This window comes from Idiotropiscis lumnitzeri, chromosome 10 (genome assembly GCF_059441095.1).
Source record: "Idiotropiscis lumnitzeri isolate Australia: NSW breed Sydney's pygmy pipehorse chromosome 10, RoL_Ilum_1.0, whole genome shotgun sequence".
Lineage (NCBI taxonomy): Eukaryota > Metazoa > Chordata > Actinopteri > Syngnathiformes > Syngnathidae > Idiotropiscis > Idiotropiscis lumnitzeri.
The window spans coordinates 5391578-5405455 of NC_142400.1; the positions used below are offsets into that span (position 1 = coordinate 5391578).

The window sequence follows — 13878 nt, forward strand, 5'->3', positions numbered from 1 at the left end:
GTTTTTGTGTGTCCCCCCCCCCCCATTTCCTCTCCTGCAGAAAAAAAAAAGTCAATGAGGTGGAGACATTATTGCACGTTTAAGATGTGTGCAGAATCTCAGCTCGGTTGTTGACAAAAGCACACAAAGAGCAAAGCCACAGTTTTTTTTTCTGTGGTGCTCGTTGGCCTCCAACTTTCCAAAGTGCCGCTTTCTTCATTGTGCGTTTCTTTTCAAGTTGTGCCTCCTACGGTGTTTTACATCCTCGCAAGCGGAGCAGAGGATGAGCAAAGATTTATGCCTTGAATGAGAATGTAGTGCACATCGCTGCCTCTGAATTGAGTTAAGTATTCATAAGTGAGGGTGTATAATTGAGCCGCTGAGAAGCAAAGTCGTTTTTTTTTTTGTTTTTTTTTTTGCCTTGCTTTGCTGTAGTTGTCTCAATTGTTGCGAGATTGTGCTTTTTTTCGCTTGCACTTGAAGGATTGAATCTTCTGCATCAAAAATGTCATTCGTGAAGTATCACTTTGTGCCTGAGACATATCGGCTAAAATTTTTGTTTTCCTTGGCTCATCAGTCTGATTTAAAGTTTAATAAGCGTTATTTCTCCTTTTTCAACCTATGCCAGTTTTCATTTATAAATCTGATGGTTGTCAAACATTATTTTAATTTTCAAGTTAAATTTTTACATTTTTCATATTTTGTTTATGAATACATTTTACGAGTGCCTTACATGTCAATGCCACCATACAAAAACGCACAAATATGCAATTGGAAAGTCAAACATACTAAATAATGCATTTTTTTAAATTAAATTAGTATTTTTTTGTATTTTAATATATTTAGCTCACAGGGAGGGAAAAAAACACAATTACAGCAGTAGTATATGAAGACAGATGAATATTCACTTTCAAAGTATTTTTTCATTTCAATTTCCGTTGAACAAAAATATGACCAAAACAACACTTACTCTTTGTCTACAAATTTATTTACATAATTTGAATATGACAATTTTTGTTGTTGTTGCTAATTCATACTTAATCTTATTGGGTAATGGTATTTTTATGGATTTATCTCATAGTTGTCTTAAAAAAATATTGCTTTCATATTTTGGGGATTTAACACATTTTATTTAAATGTAATTTGAGAGTCAAACGTCACTATCGAAAAAAATTTGAGAAAAAAAAGGAAATTGGAATTCTTCAAGTGGAAATTCAGATTTTTTTTTTTTATTCACTTATTTTGTAATTGTGGCATAGTTTTCATTTGAACAACAAAAAAAAAAGACATATCGGGAATAGAGCAGCACAGATCACGCCGTTTCATGACAATCAACAATAATTAAATTTACACCCTATGGAGGTCCCAGAATAAAACAAAGAGTGCTCGAAAATATGACAACCATTTTCCAGTGACATCTGAAGTCTACCAACATTTTTTTTTAAAATATGAAAACAAGAGAGGAAGGAAGTGAAGAAGAAGCTGTGTGGTTTTGGAATCGACTCGTCTTATCTCACACAGAAACTCGGCGCAGCACATCTGTCCTGGCTTTGCAACTACACTTTAACATTTTAGAATTTTTCCCAAAGGCCATTTATTTCCGATGAAGACCATCGGGTGGCTTCCACTGGGTGAGTCAGTACGCGAGTATTAATATTTAGTCGTGCATGGTGACAACATTTATCCGATGTTCTTTCTTTAGTGCTGAGCGCCCTGCAAGTTGCCGGTGAGCTTTTCCACGTCAAAGCTGGCCAACGGGCCAACATCAAGTGCGGCCTGGACAACTTCGCCAAAAGCCTGCTGTGGCGTCACGGCAACCATCTACTCTTCAGGATCACTGGCGATAATCGCATGCTGCACAAAGGTAAGCTCAATAACTCGTAAATCCAAATACAATGCCCCCGAATATTTTTTAGACCCGCGAAGCACTGAACCGCGAAGTAGCGGGGTTTCACTGTATACTACATCGAAATAATCCGTAGATTGAATCTGAATCAGAACGAAGATAAAGAATATCTGCATGTGAGTATTTGGTGTGTTTTGTCTGCATGTGTTGCTACTGTTTGTCTTCAAATATAAGTCGTTTAAAAGTTTATAACGACCACATTATGGATGCTAATTTCTTTGGCTTGTCTATGGCTTTTCCCATCATGTGTTAGCATTAAGCTAACGGACTTTATAAGCGAGAATTAGCTGGCATCATAAATACACGTGTAAGTCTCTTCTTTTATGGTAAGTTTCTTTTTTTTTTTTTTGTTTACTTGACCATTATGTGCTGTTTGTTGTCAAGTTAGTTGCCACGAAAAATCGGCTTGTAGCTCAGAAAGCTTGTAACCTAATCCTCTATGAGAAGTGCTACTTAATAAAAATTACTGACTGCAAGTTTGAAGAAAAGCAATTAGGAGTCGTGACAAAGCTGTTTTCACGAGTGACATCACATGTTAAAAAGGGAGGAGGGCGCACGCAAAAAAACTTTTTTTTTTTTTTTTTTCAACTCCAGAAAAGATTCCTTCGGATGAAGAACGCCAGAAAAGCGCTGAACGTCCGCCAATACTGCCAGTGCCGCTGGTATTTCATCTCCGTCTTATCCCCTCTGCACTCACCGCGCGCCTTCAGTAGCCACCGCCGTGCTAATTAGTGCAACAACCTTCCGTCTTTATCACAGCCCGACAGCTGCTGTGGCGCCACGCCGGCCAGAGAAGAAGAAGAAGAAGCCCTCCGCCCTCCCGACGATCTGAAGAAGCGACTGAAGAAAGAAAGAAGATGAACTCGAATGATGAAACTTTCGATTCCAGTGACGTGAATGTAAATAGGATCGATCGGAACTTATTCTCTTATACGTAGCATGGGAATGAGTTACAGTGCTTTTTTTTTTTTTTTAAGGATCTGCTTTTCATTTTTTTTTGTTCTAAATGTTAATGTGAAAATGTATTGTTGTTTTGGGTAACATCTGTGTATTTCCCCGCAACTGGTGCAGTCTGTCACTCCGACGCAGGTGCGCTCACATGAAAAGAAAACCACCAAAGGATCCGAAATTGGAATCGTAAGAGGCTACGTACAGTATATAAAAAGGTGGAGAGAGAAAAAGTCAATGATTCAATTTCTCTGAGATTTGGAATTATTTGGGGCAAATTGGCTTGACTACATGGTTCTTAAAATTGTATATTTTATTTTATATATATTTTTTTAGTTTAACACAAAAGTCAATATATAACATTTTTATTTTTTAAATTTTATGTTTCATATATGTCTTATGTAGAATATTAATTTGCTTCAATATTAAATCTTTTTAAAATTTGTATTTCTGTTTTATATATTGTTATATTTTAACTTGGGTTTCTGATATTATATAATGTATTTTTTTTTCAATATTAAGTTGAGCCAATGGTAGTTTTATATTTTAATTCATATTAAATTCGTACCATATTTAAATTACACGGCTAAGTACCTGTAATTGTTTTATTAACATAATAATTACGTATTTAACTCACAAAAAATAACTCAAAATATTTCACTTCTAAAAATGCAAATGACATTTTACGTATTTACATGTTTTTATTTATGACATAATTTTATATATGAACGGGTCAACTTAGATTTGTGTTACACTCACAAAATTAACTAAACACATTCAAGAAAATGTAAATTTATATCATATTTCTATACAATATACGACCAACTTCCAAAACGTGTGTACAGTAATCCCATGACAAATTGATGGGTGTCTCGACTTCCTGTGTGTGCGCATTGCAGGAGACACCTACTTGTGTTCTCTCAGAGCTGCACTGATCGCATTTGCATCGTCAAAAGACATGCAAGGTGTTTTCTTTGTTGTTTCTACTCTGCGCTCTGTCTCTTGCAGATGACTTTGGGGCGAGAGGGCCGCTACATCCTGGACGCATCACCTGTCAATCACAGCGCCGGTATTACAGTAAGTGTTCTTATATCGTCAGTTTGTTTGGAGTTTAATTTGAATTTGGAGAATTCTGACATATGATATGACACAAAAATGCTGTATGACAGCATGCATGCAATCATTATTTCTTGATACTTGGATGAAAAAAGTTATTTTAATCAAATACATCATAGCCACCTAAAATAAAGATTCATAAATGTGATCGCTCCAAGCACGTTTTGCCAGTTACCTTGCTAAAATAATGAGGCAGCGCTACTGATTCCGGAGGCCATTTGCTCATTAGATTGGCTTGGCAACACATAAAGTAAAGTTTTGAAGTATGATTGTACAAAAAAAAAAAAATCAACTAATATTCATGGAGAGACTAGGCTGTTGGGAATAAATTTATACAAATTCAAGCAAAAAGTTTAGAATTTAGAGTTATTTAGGTTAGTCTTTCTATACACACAAAATTGGAATTTATTTTCTCTTTTTGACAGTTTGAATCACAAATCAAGTCCAATCAGATCGAGTACAAAAAATAATTAAAACATCAAAACATTTTTTTAAGTAGTCGCTCATTCAGACAGTTGGCAGAATATAATTCCAATAACCAATTATTAAAAACCTTTTTTGTTTTCTTATCGCTTACAACGAAGCTTTAAAGGCCGAACATTTGCCTGTTTTACATTATTTTGTCCCATGGTACGTTTAATTTTACAACAAAGAAAATCGTAAAAAAATGTTGCCGATTATTATTTTTTTCAGGGTGGGTGTTTTTTAATGTTATAATCATCTTATGTCGTAATGTTTTAATACGTAAAAAAAAAAAGAAAAATTTAATTAAACGTCAGCCAAAAATTTGCCGATTAAAATATCTTATATCGTCCGATTAATCGGTCGGGCCTTCGACAAAACCATGCCAAAATCGATCAAAATTCCATTGAAAATGAGCACTTTTCTCTTTCGGCGCCCCTCTAACCAAACACTTTCCCCATTTGTTGTGTAAGTGGGGGCGTTTTTCATTAAAAACAACAGGATTCCCTTTTCATGGCTTCATTACGACCTGTATTAATCGTTGCTTGCGAGACACTCTAACGAACACTCTTTGTGTGTGTGTGTGTGTGTGTGTGTGTGTTGGCTCTCATTTTTCTACCTGGGGTGTCGTTCCATTAGCGCAAATCATCAGCAGCCCAAGTCGCGTCAGATGATGTGATTTTCGACCAGAAAAACATCTCTCGTTCCCACAGTGGGCGACGCAGTTGAGGGCGCCTCGCCATGAAAACACAATGAAATAATTTGGGCAACATTTGCCAAATGAGAAGCAATCATTTTCTTTCCCGTGGGAATTCAGCAGGATTTTGCACAAAATGATGCACTGTAATTTGTAGAAACGGGGTAGCGAGTTAGTTTCATGGATTATTAATGGGAAATTTGTTAGGATGTGCAGGACTTGCTCTTGTTAACATCATACAAGAGTAAGAGAGATTCTGGAAGAGTCACAGAATGGCGTTAGAAATGGCCGGCGAGCAAATTGCACAAAAAGCAGTTGGACGTGTGTTAAAAAGTTTGGAGCAAGTCAAATGAAGTTCACCTTTATGGGTTATAATGCATTTTAGGTTCATCCTGAAATGTATTCACTTGTTGCTAGGCAGACTGTAGGCCAACAGATTGTTTGAGTAAGAAAGTAGGGGCCACATTTTTTAAAACATTTTTAATTTTTTTTTTTTTTAAATGCATTTTGTACAATGTCAACTAAATATAACAACTCCATTTTTCCTTCTCTGAATCCTTTTTCTGTTTTGGATATACTGGCCTGCATCTACACAGTGTAATGATGTGATTAAGGGAGACATAATTAAGCAAATTAGACCACAAGATGTCAGCTAATGAATCTTGTGAGGCATACGGTGCCACTATTATTATCATTTTTATTTTTCTTTGTGTATTTATACACATTTTATAGCATTCACACTTCTACCCTTGATGTTATGCTGTCACGATTTAAAAAAAAATATTTTTTTTTAATTGCTTTTATTTGTCTGAAATATGTTTTACAAGTCAACTCACAAAAACAATCTAATGGTGGTGGTAATGTGAAATGTCATCATTAGCGCGGAAGAAGATGAGTAATATTTTGACGTGGTGTTTAATTAGCGCTTGTGTGCTTCTGCTTGCAGACCATTCAAATCAAAGCGTTTTAGACCGCAACGGCAACAGCAACACAACCAGCAGTCAAAAGACTTTTCTGTGAGAACTATTCAGCACTAATAAGAGGGTTGTCATCTCTAACTGTAAGTACGGGATGCTCATTTGATTTGTTTTTAAAACAATTTCAAATGCTTCTGAATAAATATTGTTTCGGTTGGCTTAATGAACACCACCATATATATATTTTTTAATCTTTCCCTAATTATGTAGGAGCTTGTAAACCCAAATTCTATTTTTAATTGTAAAATATCTTAATTATCGTAATTTATTTACTTAAATTCAGTAATGTAAAGTTTTTTTTTTTCAGAAAAAAAAATTCTACAAAATACTTGTCGTAAAGCAGGATATCTCTTGATTAAGATGTCGAATCAAATTTAATTGACTTGTATTCCTACACAGTTTTAATAGTTGAATGTCAGGCCGCCGCAAATTTGGCTATTGAAAACCGGAATGTAAAAAAATGAAAAAAAAATTGTTTCAATGATAAAATTCCACCAAAATTGAAAGTGTTCGCCTGGTCATAGTGTTGGATAGTCTCTTTCTTATTTTATATTTTATTATTCACGTTTTTTTAAACCAGTCTTTGTTTTTTGAAAGGTTCTTATTAATTAATATTTTGTTTAAAAAAGGAAAGAAAAATATTTTAAATGATTTGTATTCTAGGACATGTGTGCGTGCGTGCGTGCATGTTAGCCTAAAAGCACACCTACCCGAGTCATCTTTGGTGTTTTAAAAAAAAAAAAAAAAGAAAAAAGACGACCAATTCAACAAACATGACCTGTATCACAGAGAATCTGCACTGACATCAAGAAAAAAAAAATTATTTAAGCAAGCACGTTATTTATCAATATGGTGATGTTAAAAATGGCTGAGGCAATTATGTTAATAGACTAGTATTGATATAATATTTTCTATTGTATGTACATTTTCTTGTATTATCATTAGTGGAGCATGAAGGGGGCCAGATAAAGTTCGAAATTAAAAAAAATAAATATATATATAATGTGGAAAGCAGCAAGAACCTTAAAATGCATTATTACCTTAATTCTCCCAACCACCGTGCAAGCAGATCTCAGCATGCATCAACAAAATAATGACAGCAACAATCATGCTGGCTTTTAAAATGCCTTCCCATTATCGCAAACATTGCTCCACGGTCTTGTTTGTTGTTGCGGTGTCACATGCACGCTTCCCAGGGGAGATGATTGACAGTTGGTTTGTTTGCCAAAATGAACGTGGACTCGATTTTACTGTACGTGTTCAGGTTGTGCCAAATAGCAGTGGTGGAAAGTAACTCAACTCAACTTTATTTATGGAGCCACAACGGCATGCAACTTGCTGTACGTGAAATAAAAATCCAATATATACAAAGAATAACTAGAATAATAACAAAAACTGTAAACATAATAATCACTAAAACAATTCAGAGTTCCATGGATGTCTGTCATCCGCATAGCAGTGAAAGAAAATGTTTTCTTCAGATGAAGCCCAGAGGGAGCAAATGAAAGCAAAACTGCAGGGGCCCCGAGATTGAACTCTGTGGAACACCGTACGACAAGTGAGGCAAATTTTGGAGAGACGCTTCAAGCGCAGTCTCCGTCTGCTGTGGTTTCTTTTCGAGCGAGGGAGAGATCCGTCTTTCTTGGAAGAGACGAAGTGTGGGAGGAAGCGCAAGAGAGGTGGGGGGGGGGATCTGGATCAGAATCTTGACTAAATCAAGGCCCACCGCAACCCTCGGCGAACGCTCGCGTAAAGCCCGCCGCAGGACGCCCACTCGCCACCGTCGTCGGCTTTTTATCTCCACTGAGCTTCTTAAATCTAAGACCACCGCAAAGGCGTCACTTCCTGCTACATGGCTTCACCCCCCCCCCCTCCCCCCAAAAAAAGAAGCAAGAACTAGGAATGCGTTAGGGAAATAAAGAAAGCAGTTTTGTATGACAAATAAATAGAACAAAAAAAAAGTTTAATAATAGACAAAAAGAAATACTTGCAAAAGAAACTAAAAAGAAAAATAATTTAATTTTAGCTCCACTGTAAATTTCATCAGTGTTTTTTTTGTCAAACATAAAATATAACATAGATATAAAAAAAAAAGAGAATTCCATATTTTTAATGTAAAACCACCACATAGCCTCCACTAACTTGATTCTACGATGCAACAGACGAACAGTGTGTGTGCAGCAACACATGTAGACATTAATTAACGTTAATTAATTAACATTAAAAGAGATTATTATAATAATATCACGCAATATGTTCTTGATCCTCTGTGAGGAACAATTAAAAAATCCTGCCATCCCGAGAAGCTGAGGGGACCCCCTGAGCCTTCCGCATGGTGACGATACTGCCCCCATGTGGCCAAAGCGTGCACACCAGCTATGAGCAATGGCCCAGAAACAAATGAAACACATTTTTATATTTCACTTTGCATCTGGTTAAATCACTCAAACGGTGCGTTACCGTTCCTAACGCGCGTTTTCCTCTTCTGTCTTACAGGCCAGCATGAAGGTCATCGCACAGTTGCTCGTCTCGGCTGCTCTCATGTGGCCTGCACGTAGGTTCCATGTTCTGACTGCAATCGTTCATATCCACACTTCCTGCACTAACTCGCTTGGAGTGCATGTGTGCGACGCAGGCTGTGCGGAGGTGACGGCATACGTCAAGGAGGGAGACACAGTCACCCTGAGGCTGGACGGGTCTCAAGCCGAGAGCAAATACTTGTACTGGTCCCACAGTAAGCTCCAGCAAGGCTGGCTGGCCTGGCGGAACCCCTTGAGCGGCTGGTCGTTCACCAAAGGTGTGCTCGTAATCCCCGTGAGGTCTCGTTTTAGCCTCACTTATTACTATGATGATGATGTCATCGCTTGCAGATAAGCGCTGGGCCAGCAGGTTGTCCATATCCCACGACGCGCTGAGCATTAGCGGAGTCAAAGAGGACGACTTTGGCACGGCCGTCTTTTCCGGACTAGCTCAACTAAATGGTGAAATCACTCCAATGAAGACCTTTATCATCGCCAAAATCACAGGTGGGCTACCATGATGTTAATTTTAGGGATGTTCCATACCACTTTTTTCAGACCGATTCCAGAAAAATTGTTTGATACTTCACATTTCTATGAACACAAAAACAGATCATTGTAGTGCTAGACCGATAGGCTTCTTTCAGGGCCGATACCGATTATTTGTTGTCATAGATGCCAATAACCGATATTTAAAGCTGATATTCATTTGTTGAAAAAAAAAAAGGGGTCAAATGGTGTCAGAATTTTGACAAATAAAAAATCCAAGCTTGTTTATTAAACAACTTTAGTGATTTACAAGCATTTTTTTTTAATCTTAGAAAATAGACAACTTAGTTTTAAAAGTCGAAGAAAAAGTGAACGGAGCTTCCAGGCTCAGCTGCATGTCAGAGTCCGTTCTCTCTCGCGTAGCGCGTGTGACTCGAGGTGAAAAAGCAAACAGGAAGCTTACTGCTGATTGGCTGCTACTCACTGCACAAGGAACCAATCAGATGGTGCTGTGGGCTGGCCAATCTGCTTCTGCAGGCAGGGCCACCAGCACAGCAGAGAGAGAGGTGTGCTGTAGCAAGACAAAATAAACCAGATTTTAATTTAGCGGCCTTGAAAAGAAAAAACAGAAAAAATAATCGGCCCGGTAATCGGTCGTCAGTTAAAAAATTATCATTTAAAATAAAAAATAAAAAAATTTAAAATTGTTGGCCACGAAGTTATGGCGGAACAAGATTTTGCTTACAAATTGAAAAACCAAACCAAAAACCAAGTGACATTTTTCATATTAAACCCTGAAAATATTTCAATTTCCCTTAGTGTCTGTCGACCCGAAATATTCTCCCCTGCTGGCCGATGACGTCATGATTGTCTCCTGCCACGCGGACACTCCTCCAAATCACCGCAAGCCCGACCTGTACTGGTTGAATCCGGCGGGCAAGAGGATTCCTCAGACTCAAGGACGACTCCAAGTGTTTGTCACGAGTCAAGACAACGGCATGTGGAGCTGCGTTGTCGCGAAGGATGACAGGGAGGACAAGGCCTCATTTTTAGTTACGGTTCTTGGTCAGTCGCCTTTGCTCGATTATTTGTTTGCTTGAACAAACAAATTTACACTGATTATGCCAATAATTAAGACAGTATTCTTTTAACAAGACTATGTGCTAGACTTTATTAAATAAAATAAAAATAAATAAAATAAAATATATATATATTTTTTTTAACTGGAGACTGTATGTTACATTTTTAAATATTTCAGTGTAAATTCTAGTCTTCTATTTTATTAATTAATTTATTTTTAATTTAATGTTCCAGAAAGTGCTTCCGAGCCTTATTTCTCTCTCCCTCATTTTTCCAGACCTCTTACCAGCTCCCAAGTATCCCCTCTACACCTCAGAGCAGTCGTCTTTCAGCATCCCCTGTCCTTTTGCCTCCAATTTATCCCGGGAACAATTCCTATCAAAGAACATCATGAATGTCCGCTGGTTCTACTCTCCGAAACTACTTTACGATCGTTACGTCCTAAATAAACAGATGATCCTGTCCTTCTCCCCGAAGGACACCCAGCAGGGCTGGACGTGGAACACGAGCAGAGGAAAGAGTTTTGTCGCAGACTTCCGAAAGGATGGCTTGATTTTAAGTAAAAAACACTGGACGGCAGAAGACCGAGGATACTACGAGTGCAAGTTCAAATTTAGCAACCGCATCTTTCTGCAAAGGATTGTGAGTGTTGAGGTGCTACAGGGTAAGTCCAGAATTTTTTTTTTTTTCATGAATTAATTTAGTACTTGCCTAGGTAATATGAACGCACTTTTTGACTTCTATACCCGTCAATGGCAGTGAATGAGTTTTGTAAAAAAAAAAAAATTAAAAAAAATGACAAAACATGTGTAATTATCGTCGCGATTCAATACAAACAGCATTGATAATAAGAGTTATAATTGTGTTTTTTTTCCATCATAATTATTCATATTTATTGATGGGTTTTTTTTAGAAATTCTTTTGGTCGTGTTTTTTTTAGATTATAGTAGGATTAATTACACATACTATAAATGGAATTGCAAACTCATGTAATTACATAATTAAAAAAATACAGTATAAGGTGAAGAAATTGCCGTTTTTTATTTTAATTTTTTTTTGCTTATTTTATTATATTTTAACATCTTTTTTTCCTCATCAAAATGCCAGTTGGCAACAAGAGAGTCGTTGTGCTTTCGTTTCATGTTTCCCCCGGTGTGATTTTTACCGTGCGTGAAACGCTGGCGTAGCTCCATTCGCTTTAATGGGAGAGCGCAGCAGAGAAGCAACGCGGTCCATCGTAATTGTTTAATGTTGTGTTATGAGTGTTTCCGATCCCAAAAGATGTTAGGAGATATCACTTTTTTTTTTTTTTTGCTTTTACTATCAAATAATTAACTCGAGAGAGGCAAAACATTCTGTGTGATGCATTGCAGTTATTTCTCAATCTTCAGTTTTGATTACACTCTTTCAAGGATGATAAATTACGGCAATACCTTGACTTACAAGTTGAATTCCTTCGGTGAGCAAGCTCACAACTCAAAATTTGTGCATCAAATAAAATTTTCCTCATTGAAGTGAAAGATGTTCTATTATTCCGTTTCAGCCCCGCCCCTCCAAAAACCATCATTTTTATGTTGTTAATGCATAAAAATAGCAATTTAATGTATAAAAACTTAGCGCCAAGAACTGAATTTTAATTTGAATTAAATTGGCTGTAGTGTTGTGTGGCTGTAGATAATTAATCAAACTTATATCGACATTGTGACGTAGTAGAATGCAATTTTCAAATTCTGAAAAAAAGACTGCGAGTCAGTGGAAATATTGACGTAGATAAACTGGCTTTCATATCAATTCCCGTTTCATTTGGCTTTATTTTAGCGGACGCCTAACATAGACGACTAAAATATTTATTTATTAAAAAAATAAAAAATAAATTCGACATTTGCATACGAGCTCCTTGAAAAAAATTTACATCACAGTTGCAATCCCGAGGAACAAAATGACACCAAAATAATTGTTCACAATTGTTCAGTGATTCTTTAAGAGGGCGTGGCTTAGTGAATAACAATTTCTGAATTGATGTTTTTGCCTACAGCTCCTTGTGAGTGTTCTCATTTTGTTATTGCGTCTTTGAAAATGTGCCCCATTTGATAAACAGCAAAAAGGTGACTGTTGCTCCCCTTGCCCTCATCAAAGGGCATCACAGTACCTTATGCTCCATTTTTTTTTTTTTTAATACGATGTCTGCTCAAAACACAAATTTACAAAAAAAATCTGAGCAGTATCACAGGATCAGGAGTGAAGGCGTGGGGGTGGAGAAGCGGCAGTAAAACAGTCCACAATTCAGACGGTTTAGAAATAGCTTTAAAGTAACCCTGATGTTTTTCCGTCTATCCTTCTAGTCGTCTCCTCTGCGGGGTTGCTCCTTAACAGTGGCCAGAATGTCAATCTGACCTGCAGCCTGGGCAAGCCGTTGCCCCGGGACCACTGGGTGAAGTGGTTCCCACCTGAGCGCTCCACCCTACGGTCTCTGCTCAGCTCCGACCGTCTCGACCACGCCCACCTCGTCATTCCGGAAGTGGTCCCCGATGATGGCGGCAGGTGGCGCTGCGAGCTGTGGCGTGACAACACCAAGCTGACGTCGGCCGAAATCACCTTGACCGTCAGCCGACAGCTGAATACGTGGATGCTTGTGAGCATCGGCGCCGCTGCCGTCATCATCGTCGTCCTACTCCTCATTATTTGCATCACCTGGAGACACAGACGGGTAAGGGAAATATTCTTTTTTTTTTTTTTTAAAGTTGAAATAGTCATTTTCGTCTCCGCGTCTGTCTGGCTCAGCGGAAGACGAGACGCCGCCGACGTCGAGTGTGCCGCTGCAAACAGTACGTACTAACAAACCGCTTCCTGTGGCCGTGACACAGCGGCGCTCCCTAGGGGTCCGCCAGTCTGAATAATAAATGGAGTGTATTCTTCAAAGAAAAAGAATGTTCAAACAGGCCTCTCTTTCATATTGTTGCAGCCCCAAGCCGAACGGATCCAACATAAGATGACATGTTCTGCAGCGTTTCAAAATGAGGATTGCACTTTCAAACCAGGAAGTGCGAGTCTCGGAGCGCTTTCTGATGCTTACAGATAATGTCGCCGAGTCCTTGGGACTGTGATGTAGCTTAACGCATCACAGCGTATTATGCAAACACAAAGACATTTTGTTCGTTTTTTTTTTTGATGATATAATTAAAATGTTTTTTCTTGCATCTGATTTATCCATCCGGCCATTGGCTGCCAGGATGGCCGAGTGGTCTAAGGCGCCGCGTTCAGAACCCAGTCTCCCCCGGAGGCCTGGGTTCGAATCTCGAATTTCCCCATTGTGGGACTAATAAAGGCAATATTAATAAAGGCAATATTATTGTGCTCACAATTACACCTAAAATAAACCTAAGAAACGTGTTCCTCCTTTATATAAAGATGCCATGAAGGATAAAAGCGGAGATTATGTAGAAAAAATAAAGAAAAATAAATCACGCAAACTGACTGGTCGGCTGCCCAAACTGGTTTGGGCTAATCTCTTTCCAACTTTCCAGTGTGCACGACAAAGTGATATTCCAGGGGTCATGTTAAGGGCCCCTAAAATTTGTCCTCAGCGAGCACGCGCTTGCCAAAATTTGGTGACTTTTCGGCAATATTGAGTCCTGCTTCAAAATATGAGAAGAGATTTGTCAACCTTACCAAAATTCCTCTACTTTGAGCCAATTGATGGTAAGT

At 38.0% G+C, this 13878-nt stretch overlaps 1 protein-coding gene across 3 annotated transcripts; it reads left to right on the forward strand.

The window, feature by feature from the left end:
• The first annotated feature begins 60 nt into the window (after positions 1-60).
• cd4-1 (CD4-1 molecule) lies at positions 61-13304 on the forward strand. Of its 3 annotated transcripts, XM_088306621.1 has the most exons (14): positions 61-1610; positions 1682-1843; positions 2480-2547; positions 2645-3051; positions 3842-3910; positions 6055-6168; positions 8582-8639; positions 8721-8882; positions 8956-9111; positions 9913-10158; positions 10451-10837; positions 12516-12880; positions 12955-12998; positions 13136-13303. In XM_088306621.1, exons 7-14 carry the CDS (start codon positions 8588-8590, stop codon positions 13164-13166), a joined length of 1443 nt encoding a protein of 480 aa, XP_088162747.1. In that variant the 5' UTR covers positions 61-1610; positions 1682-1843; positions 2480-2547; positions 2645-3051; positions 3842-3910; positions 6055-6168; positions 8582-8587; the 3' UTR covers positions 13167-13303. The 3 variants fall into 3 exon arrangements, with proteins under 3 accessions (XP_088162747.1, XP_088162745.1, XP_088162746.1); XM_088306619.1 differs by lacking the exon at positions 12955-12998 and having other exon boundaries at positions 13136-13304; XM_088306620.1 differs by lacking the exon at positions 13136-13303 and having other exon boundaries at positions 12955-13129.
• The last annotated feature ends 574 nt before the right edge of the window (positions 13305-13878 follow it).

Bases quoted from the DNA above. Each gene is read 5' to 3' on its own strand.
- cd4-1 (XM_088306619.1), top strand. From the start codon at position 8,588: ATGAAGGTCATCGCACAGTTGCTCGTCTCGGCTGCTCTCATGTGGCCT. The intron at 10,159-10,450 runs GTCAGTCGCCTT...TCATTTTTCCAG, and splicing joins ATTTTTAGTTACGGTTCTTG to ACCTCTTACCAGCTCCCAAG. The intron at 10,838-12,515 runs GTAAGTCCAGAA...CTATCCTTCTAG, and splicing joins GAGTGTTGAGGTGCTACAGG to TCGTCTCCTCTGCGGGGTTG.